General features: G+C 38.9%; 1 protein-coding gene across 2 annotated transcripts in view; it reads left to right on the top strand.

The window, feature by feature from the left end:
* The window catches only part of LOC126355990 (cilia- and flagella-associated protein 206-like), a 315,199-nt gene that overhangs the window by 208,039 nt on the left and 88,089 nt on the right, over positions 1 to 19,071 (top strand). For both annotated transcript variants that reach the window (XM_050006609.1, XM_050006610.1), the window contains exon 9: positions 10,206 to 10,354. In XM_050006609.1, coding sequence (XP_049862566.1) covers positions 10,206 to 10,354 — 149 coding nt within the window. The remainder of the gene's footprint in view (positions 1 to 10,205; positions 10,355 to 19,071) is intronic.

Raw genomic sequence — 19,071 nt, 5'->3', positions numbered from 1 at the left:
CTCTCTGTGCTATGCTGCCTGATTTGTTTCTTTCTTCAAATTTCTGGATCATATTCCTTAGTCAATTTATTGAAATGGTGTTCTTCACAACTGTTTCTGTCAGCGATATTCCCGCAATGCATTGTTGCTATTGCTACCGTTTTGATAAATCAATTTTGCCTTCAGTGCATGGTCTTTTTCTTCAATAGCCATTGTGTTGTGTCTAGGAAATTTCAGCCTTCTGAATCCTTTACACTAACAATCAGTTCTCAAAATCAACATGTGTTGTTCTGCAGTAATATCCTACTGACAGCAAAAAAGGAAAAATTTCACATTCTGGCTGCTTACAGCATGATATTTTCACCTGCTGGGAGAAAGAGGAACTGCTATCTTTTGAGCATACTTCATGAGCACTTCATTTGTCAAACATACCTATGATGTTTCAGCATCCTGTGGTGTATATGGCCCATACTGCTGCCTTCAGCACACTGTCAGTTTAATTATAACCATGAGTATCTTGAACAGAACAATCTCCTCCATGCCAACCATAATGGAGTCTGAAAACATTGATCATGTCAAACGTCACTCTCATTTCTCGCATGTTGTACTGAAAACTTAGGAACAATGGAATCAGGTAGATGCAGCATTTCTCAATTTCTGAGAAACATTTGACTGAATATGACATCCGTTCTTCTTATAAAAAATATGATTGTATGGGGTATCAAGCAAAATTTGAAACTGGATTGCAGACTTCTTGGTAGGGAGTATGCAGCAAGTTATCTTGGAAGGAGAATGATCAGTAGATGTAGAAGTAACTTTGGCTGTGCCCCAGGGAAGTGGGTGGATCCCTTGCTGATCATGTTTTATGTTAATGATATTGCAGACAATATTAATAGAAACATCAGACTTTGTGCAGATGATGCAGTTATCTATAATGAAATACTGTCTAAAAGAAGCTGCATAAATACTCAGTCAGATCTTGAGAAGGTTTCAAAGTGGTGCTAAGATTGGAAATTTGCTTTAAATGTTCAGAAATGTAAAATTTGGCACTTCAAAAAAATGAAAAAAATGTAGTAACCTACGACTATAACATGAATGACTCACAGTTGGAATTGGTTAACTCATATAAATGTATGGATGTAGCACATTGTAAGAATATGAAATGTAATGAGCACATAGTCTCAGTTATGGGTAAAGCAGGTGGTAGACTTCACCTTATTGGCAGAATACTGGGAAAATGCAGTCGGTCTACAAAAGAGATTGCTTACAATTTTCCCATATGACCAATCCTAGAATAATGCTCAAATGTATGGGACCTGTATCAAACAGGACTAACAGCAGATAATGAATATATACAGAGAAGGGCAGCACAATTAGTCACAGCTTTGTTTGATACAAGGGACAGTGTTGCAGAGATGTTGAAGAAACCGAACTGGCGGACTTGAAGACAGACATAAACAACCCAGAGAAAGTCTGCTTACAGAGTCTCAAGAACTGGTTTTAAATGATGACTCTAGGAATAAAATGCAACCTCCTACATATTGAACCCTCAGGGATCATGAGGACAAGATTAAATTAATTACAGCACACTGGGAGACATTTAAACAATTGCTCTTCCCAGTCTCTCTCTCTCTCTCTCTCTCTCTCTCTCTCTCTCTCTCTCCTTTCTTCTTCTTTTTCTTCTTCTATCTTGGCAAATACAGAGTACATGTAATGTTCTTTATTAGTGACAGAAACTAACTACTAAATGCAATAGTTGGTTTGTATACACGTGAAGCTTGCAACAAATTCAAATGGCTCTGAGCACTATGAGACTTAACTTCTACGGTCATCAGTCCCCTAGAACTTAGAACTACTTAAACCTAACTAACCTAAGGACACCACACACATCCAAACCCAAGGCAGGATTCGAACCTGTGACTGTAGTGGTCACGCGGTTCCAGACTGTAGCGCCTAGAACCGCTCGGCCACCACGGCCGGCTCATAACAAGTGTTTCTCTGATTTTGTTATGTTCTTAATTTATCAAACATTCCTGAGGATTCCATTCACAATGAGATCTATGTAACACATTTTGGTGCCCTTTGTCTAGACAATTCCAGGTCAGAGCTGTGCGACACCTCTCCTATTATGCAGAGAGCCAACCATAACTTGTATGTATGCTGTTATTATGGTGAGATAACCAGTCACAAAGGCATTTTAAAGCTACTGCTACTGGGCACTTGAAGAGGAATGTCCCCCCCCCCCCCCCCCCTCCCCCCTCTGTCTGCATCCACTTCCAGTCTGGCCTGTCATTTATTCCCCAGGTGGATTCAATCTGGGGCTAGCGCGCATCCCCACATTCAGAAGTGGGCACTTTAATGTACTTGACTGTCATGGAGAGGGGGGTTATGTATCATATTATACCGATGTTTCTTCTTTTCTTGTTTCTTGATCCTGGTTTCTTAAGATCTCTTGTGAAGAGTCACGATAAAAGTTTAGCAGTGGCATGGGACAATGTGTTGTGGGTGAATTTGTTTCTGACTAATAATCTGTCCAGTTAGTGTGAAATAATAATCTATGATAGAAGTGTTCAGATAAACCTTACTACACTTCTACAAGATTTTAATAATTCCACCTGGTACAGTTTATCCTAGAATTGGAAACTGATTGCCCTGTTTTAATGAAGTAATGCCCATTCAGTTGTACTGGCATTTATTACTGGTTGTGATATGACCTGCTGTTTGGCAGTGTTGGTGAGTATTCAAAATCTACTTGCAGTTGATGTTCATTTATCAATAATAATAGTGTTTGTCAGTGAAATGCAATATCAATGAAGTTACACAACAGTTGGTAATTTAACTTTTGAAACCACTGGTTTATTGGCATTTCTAGAAAAGAACACTCTTATATTCTCATTCGATCAGCAAATTCTGTGTAATGGGACTTATTATGTCGCAAATTGTTCTAATGAATGAATTGATTTGCATTATAGTGTTGCTAAGCAATGTGATCAAAGAGATGATATGTATCCTAAATAAAACAGAACCTCGATATTTTGAATAAATTTTCAGTTCGTGTTTATCAAAAATCTGTATTTGTCTTGCAGAGTAATTTCAAACTTCATGCATTAAGTCCAAGCACGTTTGCAATCATTATATGTGATGTAATGCGAAGCTCAATCATGCACTAGCATGTAACGTGTTTCAAATCAAGTGCACAGGTCTCAATTTTCCCTGATGAGCTGAACGAATTTTTGTAATAATGTGATGTGTCTATCTCACATAAAGTCTGAATGAAACTGGATTTGTCTCTATTCAGCTCAAAATCACAAAATGAAATTCACCGCACAGGTCAGCAAACTGTACACAAGCACTTTTAGCACTCTTAAGTGGTAACTCATCTAAGAGTAAAAGCTGCACATAAATTCACACTTTTTACATGCATACAAAAATCAAAACACCTTTATATTAAACAGATAGATTATGGCATGCAATTACTAATATTCTAAATAAACTTCAAGAACTTGTATTTCATAGTCTATAAAATGTTATGCCCTGAAAGAAAGTATTAGTCAACTCATGTCTGGATGGTGATGTCAAGAATTGATACTTGCTTGGAATGAAGAAAATACATGTCCTGAAAAATACTATCAGTTGAGTTATTTACAGACTTTTATGACAAATTTGGTATCCCTTGCTTTGCTACAATATGTTACATGAGTGAACTGAGGATATCATGTGGCTTGTATTATTATGTACTTGGAAACTCAGCTTTCCTTCCTACAATATTCTGCTACATACATGATTCATGGGTACAGTCACTTATATCCTTAGGAGAATTTGTCAGTTTTGTTTTTTTTATTGACTATAGTCCAAGATAAAAGAATAATTTGTACCATGTCTACAAGCTGCATTATTTTCTGTCAAAATAATGAAAAATACTAATTTTGCTGTGCATTGTTCAAGCTTTTGTATGATAATTCTTGTATAAGAGAGGCAAGCAATGATTTCTACCACATGCTGTTTTCTTTCCTCAGTACCATGGATTTTGTGCAGGCATGCTTGTACTTGGAAAAGGAGCACTTATTCCTGGGAATCCAAACCTGGGCTTGTGTGTATAATCCAGGAATGTGCCTATTTGTCTTTCTTCTTGCAAGAATCACCCTGTCTCAAACCAGGAATGTGCCTGTTTGTCTTTCTTCTTGCAGGAATTGTCCTGTCTCGTCAGATCCAAAGAATGGTTTTCAACAACATTCCACATTTCATCATGGAGCAAATAAAACTTCATGGCAAATTTCCACATTGAATAATTTTAATGCCTGATCAACTTTTTACCCACTGGAAGTCCAGCTGGGGCTGTACCACTCATTTTTAGCTTTGAATGAGGAAAAAAATTGGCAATCTGCACACACGAATGATGAAGTGGTAAAAAATGAATGATCGGTACATGCATAACTCCTGAACGGCTCCGGATGTCTGTGCATGACTTTGATTTTAGCATTTATAAAACCTTAGAGTCACACCTGTGCTGGGGCTCATAACCTTTTATTGAGCAGTTTTTGGTGTAGCAATGGAAGCTTTCTGAAATAACATTTTATTAATTAATCCTTCCATGCATAAAGACAAATACATTCCCCAGAACCCTTAATCACCACCGAAGAGGGGAGGGGGGAGGGGGGGAGGTCTGTCGATATCAATTTACATATCTCAACACAGAGTCTTGATACATCTCTGCTAGCAATGATATTTCAGACATCCCCACAACCAGAAGTCACATGGATTTAAGTCAGGGGATCCAGAAGGCCACACAGACTGAAACTGTAATGTGGTGATTACAAAAGGGTTCTCGAAGCAAATCTTTCACTTGGCAAATAATGTGTGGTGTCAACCCATCTTGCATGAAAATAGCAGTGCACACACAGTAGCATTGTTGCAAACTGGAAATCATGTTGCACAAGGGGGTCTTTGTAACATTCAGATGTCACTGTACGCATAGCAGGCCTATGAGGTGTCATCTCCTTGAAGAAAAACAGACCAAGAATGCAGGAGCTTGTGAAACCAAACCACAGTGTCACATAAGCTGAGTCCAGTGGATGTTCCTGCACAACATGTGGCAAGGAAGAACCCCATAAATGAGAGTTCTGTGCTGCACTGTCAGCTATAGCTACAGCAACTTTATCAACAACTGCCTTGGGACCTCTCTGTGCTATGCTGCCTGATTTGTTTCTTTCTTCAAATTTCTGGATCATATTCCTTAGCCAATTTATTGAAATGGTGTTCTTCACAACTGTTTCTGTCAGCGATATTCCCGCAATGCATTGTTGCTATTGCTACCGTTTTGATAAATCAATTTTGCCTTCAGTGCATGGTCTTTTTCTTCAATAGCCATTGTGTTGTGTCTAGGAAATTTCAGCCTTCTGAATCCTTTACACCAACAATCAGTTCTCAAAATCAACATGTGTTGTTCTGCAGTAATATCCTACTGACAGCAAAAAAGGAAAAATTTCACATTCTGGCTGCTTACAGCATGATATTTTCACCTGCTGGGAGAAAGAGGAACTGCTATCTTTTGAGCATACTTCATGAGCACTTCATTTGTCAAACATACCTATGATGTTTCAGCATCCTGTGGTGTATATGGCCCATACTGCTGCCTTCAGCACACTGTCAGTTTAATTATAACCATGAGTATCTTGAACAGAACAATCTCCTCCATGCCAACCATAATGGAGTCTGAAAACATTGATCATGTCAAACGTCACTCTCATTTCTCGCATGTTGTACTGAAAACTTAGGAACAATGGAATCAGGTAGATGCAGCATTTCTCAATTTCTGAGAAACATTTGACTGAATATGACATCCGTTCTTCTTATAAAAAATATGATTGTATGGGGTATCAAGCAAAATTTGAAACTGGATTGCAGACTTCTTGGTAGGGAGTATGCAGCAAGTTATCTTGGAAGGAGAATGATCAGTAGATGTAGAAGTAACTTTGGCTGTGCCCCAGGGAAGTGGGTGGATCCCTTGCTGATCATGTTTTATGTTAATGATATTGCAGACAATATTAATAGAAACATCAGACTTTGTGCAGATGATGCAGTTATCTATAATGAAATACTGTCTAAAAGAAGCTGCATAAATACTCAGTCAGATCTTGAGAAGGTTTCAAAGTGGTGCTAAGATTGGAAATTTGCTTTAAATGTTCAGAAATGTAAAATTTGGCACTTCAAAAAAATGAAAAAAATGTAGTAACCTACGACTATAACATGAATGACTCACAGTTGGAATTGGTTAACTCATATAAATGTATGGATGTAGCACATTGTAAGAATATGAAATGTAATGAGCACATAGTCTCAGTTATGGGTAAAGCAGGTGGTAGACTTCACCTTATTGGCAGAATGCTGGGAAAATGCAGTCGGTCTACAAAAGAGATTGCTTACAATTTTCCCATATGACCAATCCTAGAATAATGCTCAAATGTATGGGACCTGTATCAAACAGGACTAACAGCAGATAATGAATATATACAGAGAAGGGCAGCACAATTAGTCACAGCTTTGTTTGATACAAGGGACAGTGTTGCAGAGATGTTGAAGAAACCGAACTGGCGGACTTGAAGACAGACATAAACAACCCAGAGAAAGTCTGCTTACAGAGTCTCAAGAACTGGTTTTAAATGATGACTCTAGGAATAAAATGCAACCTCCTACATATTGAACCCTCAGGGATCATGAGGACAAGATTAAATTAATTACAGCACACTGGGAGACATTTAAACAATTGCTCTTCCCAGTCTCTCTCTCTCTCTCTCTCTCTCTCTCTCTCTCTCTCTCTCTCTCTCTCCTTTCTTCTTCTTTTTCTTCTTCTATCTTGGCAAATACAGAGTACATGTAATGTTCTTTATTAGTGACAGAAACTAACTACTAAATGCAATAGTTGGTTTGTATACACGTGAAGCTTGCAACAAATTCAAATGGCTCTGAGCACTATGAGACTTAACTTCTACGGTCATCAGTCCCCTAGAACTTAGAACTACTTAAACCTAACTAACCTAAGGACACCACACACATCCAAACCCAAGGCAGGATTCGAACCTGTGACTGTAGTGGTCACGCGGTTCCAGACTGTAGCGCCTAGAACCGCTCGGCCACCACGGCCGGCTCATAACAAGTGTTTCTCTGATTTTGTTATGTTCTTAATTTATCAAACATTCCTGAGGATTCCATTCACAATGAGATCTATGTAACACATTTTGGTGCCCTTTGTCTAGACAATTCCAGGTCAGAGCTGTGCGACACCTCTCCTATTATGCAGAGAGCCAACCATAACTTGTATGTATGCTGTTATTATGGTGAGATAACCAGTCACAAAGGCATTTTAAAGCTACTGCTACTGGGCACTTGAAGAGGAATGTCCCCCCCCCCCCTCCCCCCTCTGTCTGCATCCACTTCCAGTCTGGCCTGTCATTTATTCCCCAGGTGGATTCAATCTGGGGCTAGCGCGCATCCCCACATTCAGAAGTGGGCACTTTAATGTACTTGACTGTCATGGAGAGGGGGGTTATGTATCATATTATACCGATGTTTCTTCTTTTCTTGTTTCTTGATCCTGGTTTCTTAAGATCTCTTGTGAAGAGTCACGATAAAAGTTTAGCAGTGGCATGGGACAATGTGTTGTGGGTGAATTTGTTTCTGACTAATAATCTGTCCAGTTAGTGTGAAATAATAATCTATGATAGAAGTGTTCAGATAAACCTTACTACACTTCTACAAGATTTTAATAATTCCACCTGGTACAGTTTATCCTAGAATTGGAAACTGATTGCCCTGTTTTAATGAAGTAATGCCCATTCAGTTGTACTGGCATTTATTACTGGTTGTGATATGACCTGCTGTTTGGCAGTGTTGGTGAGTATTCAAAATCTACTTGCAGTTGATGTTCATTTATCAATAATAATAGTGTTTGTCAGTGAAATGCAATATCAATGAAGTTACACAACAGTTGGTAATTTAACTTTTGAAACCACTGGTTTATTGGCATTTCTAGAAAAGAACACTCTTATATTCTCATTCGATCAGCAAATTCTGTGTAATGGGACTTATTATGTCGCAAATTGTTCTAATGAATGAATTGATTTGCATTATAGTGTTGCTAAGCAATGTGATCAAAGAGATGATATGTATCCTAAATAAAACAGAACCTCGATATTTTGAATAAATTTTCAGTTCGTGTTTATCAAAAATCTGTATTTGTCTTGCAGAGTAATTTCAAACTTCATGCATTAAGTCCAAGCACGTTTGCAATCATTATATGTGATGTAATGCGAAGCTCAATCATGCACTAGCATGTAACGTGTTTCAAATCAAGTGCACAGGTCTCAATTTTCCCTGATGAGCTGAACGAATTTTTGTAATAATGTGATGTGTCTATCTCACATAAAGTCTGAATGAAACTGGATTTGTCTCTATTCAGCTCAAAATCACAAAATGAAATTCACCGCACAGGTCAGCAAACTGTACACAAGCACTTTTAGCACTCTTAAGTGGTAACTCATCTAAGAGTAAAAGCTGCACATAAATTCACACTTTTTACATGCATACAAAAATCAAAACACCTTTATATTAAACAGATAGATTATGGCATGCAATTACTAATATTCTAAATAAACTTCAAGAACTTGTATTTCATAGTCTATAAAATGTTATGCCCTGAAAGAAAGTATTAGTCAACTCATGTCTGGATGGTGATGTCAAGAATTGATACTTGCTTGGAATGAAGAAAATACATGTCCTGAAAAATACTATCAGTTGAGTTATTTACAGACTTTTATGACAAATTTGGTATCCCTTGCTTTGCTACAATATGTTACATGAGTGAACTGAGGATATCATGTGGCTTGTATTATTATGTACTTGGAAACTCAGCTTTCCTTCCTACAATATTCTGCTACATACATAATTCATGGGTTACAGTCACTTATATCCTTAGGAGAATTTGTCAGTTTTGTTTTTTTTATTGACTATAGTCCAAGATAAAAGAATAATTTGTACCATGTCTACAAGCTGCATTATTTTCTGTCAAAATAATGAAAAATACTAATTTTGCTGTGCATTGTTCAAGCTTTTGTACGATAATTCTTGTATAAGAGAGGCAAGCAATGATTTCTACCACATGCTGTTTTCTTTCCTCAGTACCATGGATTTTGTGCAGGCATGCTTGTACTTGGAAAAGGAGCACTTATTCCTGGGAATCCAAACCTGGGCTTGTGTGTATAATCCAGGAATGTGCCTATTTGTCTTTCTTCTTGTAAGAATCACCCTGTCTCAAACCAGGAATGTGCCTGTTTGTCTTTCTTCTTGCAGGAATTGTCCTGTCTCGTCAGATCCAAAGAATGGTTTTCAACAACATTCCACATTTCATCATGGAGCAAATACAACTTCATGGCAAATTTCCACATTGAATAATTTTAATGCCTGATCAACTTTTTACCCACTGGAAGTCCAGCTGGGGCTGTACCACTCATTTTTAGCTTTGAATGAGGAAAAAAATTGGCAATCTGCACACACGAATGATGAAGTGGTAAAAAATGAATGATCGGTACATGCATAACTCCTGAACTGGCTCCGGATGTCTGTGCATGACTTTGATTTTAGCATTTATAAAACCTTTATATTAAACAGATAGATTATGGCATGCAATTACTAATATTCTAAATAAACTTCAAGAACTTGTATTTCATAGTCTATAAAATGTTATGCCCTGAAAGAAAGTATTAGTCAACTCATGTCTGGATGGTGATGTCAAGAATTGATACTTGCTTGGAATGAAGAAAATACATGTCCTGAAAAATACTATCAGTTGAGTTATTTACAGACTTTTATGACAAATTTGGTATCCCTTGCATTGCTACAATATGTTACATGAGTGAACTGAGGATATCATGTGGCTTGTATTATTATGTACTTGGAAACTCAGCTTTCCTTCCTACAATATTCTGCTACATACATGATTCATGGGTTACAGTCACTTATATCCTTAGGAGAATTTGTCAGTTTTGTTTTTTTTTATTGACTATAGTCCAAGATAAAAGAATAATTTGTACCATGTCTACAAGCTGCATTATTTTCTGTCAAAATAATGAAAAATACTAATTTTGCTGTGCATTGTTCAAGCTTTTGTATGATAATTCTTGTATAAGAGAGGCAAGCAATGATTTCTACCACATGCTGTTTTCTTTCCTCAGTACCATGGATTTTGTGCAGGCATGCTTGTACTTGGAAAAGGAGCACTTATTCCTGGGAATCCAAACCTGGGCTTGTGTGTTTGGAAGGGCTTATTCTATGCCTTTTCATCACTGGAGCAGGCCTACGAATTTGGAAACAATCCAGATGAGTAAGTGTAAATTATAATTATAAATGTTTGTCCCTTTTACAAGTACTTCCATGCGGTTGGTAATTTGTAAACGTTTTCAGGTGATAGTTGGAAGAAAATAGTTTTAGTATGATTCTGCATTTATGTAGGAGCAACACACTTACTTACCAAAAGGGAGAAATCATTGGTTAAAATTTAGTCTGGAATCACAACTGTCCTAGAGAGACTGAAGATATTTGATTTCACTATATCACTTAAAATTGGTCTATGCTGTAATTTTCTGGTTTTCTCTTGTCATTTAAGAATGAAGCAATAATTTCATATTACAGTAGTAAGTAGTTCATTGTTAATAACCAGTGTGTAGTTGAGCGCTGGTGATACATTCTTGTATGCCTCTGTTTGAAATCTCTGTAATCTTCACTAAATTACATCATTATCCTCTTTCCAGAAGCTGTGATTAAGTTAATATTAAGACATGTATCAATTTATACTTGCTGAAAAATGAGCAAATGTTGTGTAGTATAGTTTTTGCATACCACATGTTTATTTCTGAGTCTATGGTCATATTTCATTGTCTACATCTCAGGAGTGTTTTCTAGAGCACAAAGTATACAGTAAGTAGAGTACTTCTGCTGAGTCCTAGGCCTCATAAGGATATGAAATGTTATACATCTGAACTAAAAATTTATTGTATGCAATTCTTAAGTTCAGTTCACCTTAAATGTTTCATTACTGGGTTGCAGACATATCGTTAATATTTATATTGATATTGTGTCAGGTATTGTGTAAAACATTATCTTCCCCATATCTTCATCTGCCCCATACTCTGCAAACTGCTGAAAAATATCACATATTATGGTCTTTACCTGTTCCATTCACATACGAGGTTCAAGAAGAAGAACTGCTTAAATAACTCTGTGCATGCTGTAATTTGTCTAATCCTGTCATTGTGGTCATTACAGGAACAAGACTAAGGAAATGTAGTGTATTCCTTGATTCCTCCCTTTATGTTAGTTTTTGAAACATGACAATGGATAGTTGACATCCATTTTATAGCTTCTACAAATTCAAGTTTTGCAGCATTTCAATGAAGTTCCCCTGTGAGTCAAACAAACATGTGGCCATCCTAGCTGCACTTCTTTGTATACAGTCAGTATTCACTGTTAATCATATTTGATATAGACTGACACCCTTGAGCACTATTCTAGGATAGGTTGAATGAATATTTCTGCTTTGTGGACTGACTATACTTTTCCATTATCCTGCAGTTAAAGCAAAATCTACCTCTGAAATTACCTATGAGTGAGCCAATGTGATCATCCCATTTCATATCACCACAAATTGTTTCATCCAAGTATTTGTACATGTTGACTGATTACAGCAGAGATTCTTAGATATTATAGTCATAGGATGTTACAAATTTTTATTTTGTGAAGTGGACAGTCTGGCATTTCTGAACTCTTAAATCAAGCTGCCAGTCTTTGCACCACTTTGAAATCTTACCAAGATCTGATTGGATATTTGGGAGGAATTTGTTAGACATCGCATCATTATAGATACCTACAACATCTACAAAATGTCTGAGGTTACTATTAATATTGTCTGTCCTGGCATTAATGTACAAAATGGACAGTAAGGGTCCCAACACACTTACATTGGGCATGCCTGAAGTTACTTCTACACTTAGGAAAAATCATGGTTTGCACAATAGCGATATGTCAGTTTTATGCACAAATAATGAGTTTTTGAAAATTTTAGAAGCTGTTAATTACTGCCTTTTTAAAATAACTTCACATTTTTCATTGTCTCCTCATTCAAGATAACATGCTGCATCCTCCTTGCCAAGAAGTCCTCAGTCTAGACACAAATTTAATTTTATATGATTACACTTTCATCAGTAAGCACTAGTGTGGTACTAAGCCAAATGCTTTTTGGCAAGTACTATAGCCACCTGCTTGTCTTGATCTAAAGCTGTCAGTATGACAAGTGTGAAAAGGGAGAGCTGAATTTCACATGATCAGTATTTTCAGAACTCATGGAGCAAATCATTCTGTTGGACATACTTTGTCACATTGTCCTCAGAATAAGTTCTAAGACCCTGTAACAGATAAATGTGAATGATACTGGGTGACAGTTTTGTTGATAACTTTTACTAACCTCCATAGTAGACAATATTCCTTCAGAATTACTGAAATTCTTAGGAATACCAATAGTTACAAAAGTATTCCACCTGGTAAGTGAGAATATGGATAAGCAAAATACCGTCATATTTCAAGAAAAATATGATACAAATTTCTGGGAAAGTAGGTGGTGATAAGAGTGAGTATTACTGTACCATCAACTTAACAGCTCATGGCTGCAACATTATTGCTAACACTAACTATTTACAGACATTTGGAATGACTCGTATTTTGACCTTTCTGACTGTATTCATTCTGTGATCACCTTTTTAGCTGTAACCTCCCCCCTCCCGCATACACATCACACACTTCCAGCCTATCAGTTGATTCCTTTGTTAATCAAGTTGTGCCACAGATTTATTTTTTCCATATTTGATTCAGTACCTCTTACCACTACCTTAATTATTTGTCCTATCCAACTTACATTCAACATTCTTCCATGGCAACACATCTTAAAATCCAATCTTTTCTTGACTAAACAGCTTGTAGCCAATGTTTCACTTCCATACAAGGCCATGCTCCTGATAAACAGCTTCATAACAGATTTCCTAAAATTTATATTTATTTTAAATTTACCAGATTTCTTTGTTTTATGTTCTTTCTACATCGGCCATTGTCAGTTACCAGGTGTACTGGTATGAAATGAGTGTTTTTTTTTGTGAAAAGTAAAAACATTTTATTCAAAGTAATGACCATTGCTTTCTATGCATTTTGACCACCTTTCTGGAAATTTATGGACACCACACCAACAGAACTGTTCGTCTTTTGAAGCAAACCAATCAGACACCCAATTTTCGACTTCTTCGTAGGAATCAAAGTGTTCCTCAGCCAATGCATGTCCCATTGATGAAAACAAATGGAAGTCAAAAGGGGCCAAGTCTGGTGAATATGGTGGGTGGAGTAGCAGCTCCCAGCCAAGTGTTTTGATTGTATCCAGAACCAGTTTTGCTATGTGTGCAGGTGCATTGTCGTGTAAAAAAAATTACTTTGTCATGTCTTCTGGCCCATTCTGGTCTTTTTTCAATAAATGCATAGTTCAAATTGATCATTTGTTGTTTGCAGCGATTATTATTCACAGTTCCACAGGGTTTTAGAAGCTCATGATACACCACACCTTTCTAATCCCACCAAACACAGAGCACTGTCTTCTTGCTGAATCGATCTGGTTTTGCAGTTGATATTGATGGTTGTCCCGGATTAAGCCATGATTTTTCCCATTTAGTATTCTTAAAATAAATACATTTTTCATCGCCAGTAACAATTTGATGCAAAACTGATTTTCTTTCATGTCTTTGAAGCAAAATTTGACATATGATTTTTCAGTTTTCCATCTGATCTGTCTTTCATTCAATTCCACACTTTTGGATCTTTCCCATAGCTTTCAAACGGTCAGAAATTGTTTGTTGTGCAACATTAGCATTGCTGCCATTTGCTTCTGCCTCAAAGTATCATCTTCATCCAATATTGCTTGCAATTCGTCATCTTTGAACTTTTTTAGTGGTCTTCCACATTCTTCATTTCTTACATCAAAATCATTATTTCTGAACCGTTGAAACCATCTTTTGCATGTTGCTTCTGATAGCACATGATCACCATATGCCTCGACAAGCATTCGATGCATCTCTGCACCACTTTTTTTTCAAATAAAAACAAAAAATTAATGCTTTCCGCAAATCATCACTTTCTGGTACAAAATTTGACATTGTTAACACGATGAAAACATATGATGTTGTTTGTTCCATGACTTGACATATACAAAATATCTTTGACAGATATCATACAAAAGAAAAAAAATGCTCATTCACAACAAATGTTCCTTATCAACACATTTGTATCTTAATGCTCATTTCATACTAGTACACCTGGTATTTTTGTGTCTAAATATCAAAATGCTTTGAATATTTTTAGTCTCATTTCCTTATCTAACTCACTCTGCCTCACCTGATCTAATTCCACTGCATTCCATTACCCTTGTTTTACTTATGTTGATGCTCACCTAGTAATCTCATTGAAAGATACTATCCATTCCATTCAAGTAAGCTTCCAAATTGATTCTCATCCCTAAGAGAATTATAGTGTCTTCAGCAAATGACAAAATTTTTTTTCTGCATTTGCTATGACTGCTATGACAGTGGAACTCACTGTGAGTAGCCGTGGACACTCACCACCAGTCTGCCACTATAGGAAGTGCTTACAGTGGCACTTCCTTATTGGCACAGTTGTGTCCAGGGTCAGCATCCACCATAAGTTAACTGTTTGCAGCAGGCATGCTTTTCTGCATTTGTTGATACAACCTCTGACAATTAAGATCAATGAATAGTCCTTTAACATTAACATTGATGAACTATGAACTATCTGTACTTTGAAGTAGTCACCTCCTATAACTATGCATGACTGAGCTCTGTGATACATGTCCTGGAAACTTTGCATGAAGTCTTCGTTTGCAATGCTCTTCAAAAGTTGCATCATGATTCGTTGGATGTCAGGAACATCATCAAATCACTTTCCTTTCAAAGCAAGTTTGAGTCAACACCTCCTTTTTTGCCAGGAACTGTTAGATGATATTGGCTGTGTGTGGGCAAGTGTTGTCATGAACAAAAAAATCAGGAACTTTATTGTGCGTACTGGGGTTGTACCCTGTGTAGACATTGCATGAAGTGGGTAAAATTCCAGCGTACCATGAAGCATTCAATGTCGTTCCCTCAGGTAGAAATTCCTTGGGGATAATGTCTTTACAATTGAAAAAGGTGATGAGCATTGTTTTGATGTTTGGTTTCTCAGCTCTGTCCTTTTTCTGACAAGGTGATGTCAGAGAAAGCCATTCCATGCTTTGCTGTTTCATTTCATGGTCATACCGGAGACACCATGTTTCATTCTCAGTGACAATACAGTTCAAGAAATTGGGTGTCACATCCACCGTGTAGACAAAATCCTGTGAAACTTCTAAACATGATTGCTTCTGGTCATCAGTCAAGTGATGTGGCACAAGACGACAACACGTTTTCCTAACTCCTGAGTAAGGATTTGTCGCATGGATTCACGATTCATCTGCACTTCATCTGCTATCATGCGCACAGTTAATTGATGGTCGTTCATGATTAATGTCCTCACTTTCTCAATGTTTTCATCACTGATGGCTGTCACTGGTCATCTGCTATGGGGATTGTCAGAAATACTTTCCCAGCCTTCTCAAAAATGGGGAAACCACTCATACACACACTTCATTGACAGTGCTTGATGCCCATAAATATGTACCAGCACTGCATGTGTTTCTTTTGGTGTCTTGTCAAGCTCAAAACAAAACATTAAATTGATCCTTTTCTCATTCATTGTCCTGTTCTCAGTTCAGAACCAACACACTAAACAAGCACTTTGTCCAACAGGTCTAACATGGAACATACACAAGGCTTACCTGAACTACGGTGGGGGGCAGGTTGTCAACACCGGCTGCTAGGTGCAGTGTTGTGAGTCACCAGTGTTGCTTGATCGACCGTTCTGACTTCATTCACCGAACTTTATTGTCAGAGCTTGTAATTTAAAGAACTGTAACAAGAGCTGGTTGCCATCATTGTCTGCATCTCCACCCGTCTCCAGCAGAGAGCCACTCACCCTATCCCTTGATCCTGATGGCTTTATGTGTAGTGTAAGAAGGAGAGTTATTGGAGGTTGAATTTATTGATCAATGAAGAATAGTGATGGCAGTGTTAGTAGCAGTGGTGTTCAATACAAGAATACAAATCAATGCCAACTTCAAGTTTTATACACTCCTGGAAATAGAAATCAGAACACCGTGAATTCATTGTCCCAGGAAGGGGAAACTTTATTGACACATTCCTGGGGTCAGATACATCACATGATCAGACTGACAGAACCACAGGCACATAGACACAGGCAACAGAGCATGCACAATGTTGGCACTAGTACAGTGTATATCCACCTTTCGCAGCAATGCAGGCTGCTATTCTCCCATGGAGATGATCATAGAGATGCTGGATGTAGTCCTGTGGAACGGCTTGCCATGCCATTTCCACCTGGCACCTCAGTTGGACCAGCGTTCGTGCTGGACGTGCAGACCGCGTGAGACGACGCTTCATCCAGTCCCAAACATGCTCAATGGGGGACAGATCCGGAGATCTTGCTGGCCAGGGTAGTTGACTTACACCTTCTAGAGCACGTTGGGTGGCACGGGATACATGCGGACGTGCATTGTCCTGTTGGAACAGCAAGTTCCCTTGCCGGTCTAGGAATGGTAGAACGATGGGTTCGATGATGGTTTGGATGTACCGTGCACTATTCAGTGTCCCCTCGACGATCACCAGAGGTGTACGGCCAGTGTAGGAGATCGCTCCCCACACCATGATGCCGGGTGTTGGCCCTGTGTGCTTCGGTCGTATGCAGTCCTGATTGTGGCGCTCACCTGCACGGCGCCAAACATGCATACGACCATCATTGGCACCAAGGCAGAAGTGACTCTCATCGCTGAAGACGACACGTCTCCATTCGTCCCTCCATTCACGCCTGTCGCGACACCACTGGAGGCAGGCTGCACGATGTTGGGGCGTGAGCGGAAGACGGCCTAATGGTGTGCGGGACCGTAGCCCAGCTTCATGAAGATGGTTGCGAATGGTTCTCGCCGATACCCCAGGAGCAACAGTGTCCCTAATTTGCTGGGAAGTGGCGGTGCAGTCCCCTACGGCACTGCGTAGGATCCTACGGTCTTGGCGTGCATCTGTGTGTCGCTGCGGTCCGGTCCCAGGTCGATGGGCACGTGCACCTTCCGCCGACCACTGGCGACAACATCGAAGTACTGTGGAGACCTCACGCCCCACGTGTTGAGCAATTCGGCGGTATGTCCACCCGGCCTCCCGCATGCCCACTATACGCCCTCGCTCAAAGTCCGTCAACTGCACATACGGTTCACGTCCACGCTGTCGCCACATGCTACCAGTGTTAAAGACTGCGATGGACCTCCGTATGCCACGGCAAACTGGCTGACACTGACGGCGGCGGTGAACAAATGCTGCGCAGCTAGCACCATTCGACGGCCAACACCGCGGTTCCTGGTGTGTCCGCTGTGCCGTGCGTGTGATCATTGCGTGTACAGCCCTCTCGCAGTGTCCGGAGCAAGTATGGTGGGTCTGACACACCGGTGTCAATGTGTTTTTTTTCCATTTCCAGGAGTGTATATGGACCTATATGGCTATTTCTTGTCTTTTCTCTTTTTCTTCCGGGGTATATTGCATTGTTTTTATGGTAATAAACAATACTCATAATGGCATTAGGTACTGAGGGTGTAGGTACATCATCTTGGGAGGCAATCCACCACCTGCTTAATGAAGTGGCTCAAATGTGTACAGATAACCTTGAATTATGTGAGAAATCAGAGAATATATGGAGGATAATGTAAAATTAGGTGAGATTAATAATCTAAGGGAGAAAAGAAAGAAATGGTTGACCCTTAGCTTTCCCTAGCTGTCCTTGAGGCTGGTTCTGCCTGATTGGTAGCCTCATTTTCTGGTAGCTCTGGTGAACTGCGTTGATAATTTGCATACAGACATGAAGCTAGGAAACTGAAATGTTGAATGGTTGTTAGGTGTGGTTTGATTGAAGTTAACAGGAGATGATACGGATTCCGTATGTGCAATCAAATGTTACAGTCCTTCAAGGATTTACAAGAATGCATATTAGAGCACTACAGAAGACAAAATACCTCTAGATATTATTAACAACAGTTTAATGGCATAGTCCGAAAACACAGGGTATCAGCAGAAAATTTTGTATATCACATCAGGAATATCAATATTAATACATATGAGTTCTGTGATTATGGTACCAATCAGATGATTTTGCAAGAAGCAAAGCAAAGGGCCCTTGATCATTTAGCACATGATACTGGCTAAAATGCTATGTAAAGTGCATGTGAAATTCCTGGAAACCTTAAACAAAGTGGTAGTAACTGTGGCAGTTTTCGCTGAGATTGATTTGGTGGCTGAGCCCAGGGAGACAAAAATAGTTTTCAATATGGAGGTCATGTGTTACAGGTGTGGCCGTCCGGGTTATATTTTGCAATGTTGTAAGGTGCTAATATGTCAAAGATGTAAGCAGGTTGGACAATCTAGTCATATATGTCCAGAATGTAGGGAAGCTGGACTCAGGGTAAAATTCACATTCCCTGTGTTAAACAGAACAGTGAATGAGGTGACCACTGTGCACGACTCTAAGCAAATATGAGCACAGGACACCCCTGTGTGGAATCAGTGGCAAACATTTTATGAACTGGCTGTGTAAGAGGAAGATGTGGAAGTTTTTACTGGATATGGGACCCCAAGCATCCACGGCAAGCCAGTATATTTGAAACAATAACTTTGAACCCACCACTTTGGAGGTTAAGTGGTGCAGGTGACGGTATTGTACACTCACTTGGTTTGGCATTGTTAGGTTTATGAGTGGAGGTGGGGGGTGGCGGGGTCGGGGGACTTGCAGGTTTGTGTGGAAGCTCTCCCTAACATGATCATAAGGTACAACATCATACATCCCAAAGTCAAATTGCAACAGCAC

This window comes from Schistocerca gregaria, chromosome 3 (assembly GCF_023897955.1).
Source record: "Schistocerca gregaria isolate iqSchGreg1 chromosome 3, iqSchGreg1.2, whole genome shotgun sequence".
NCBI classification, from domain to species: domain Eukaryota; kingdom Metazoa; phylum Arthropoda; class Insecta; order Orthoptera; family Acrididae; genus Schistocerca; species Schistocerca gregaria.
The sequence above is the reverse complement of the archived record's forward strand: the minus strand, read 5'-3'. Positions and strand labels throughout refer to the sequence as shown.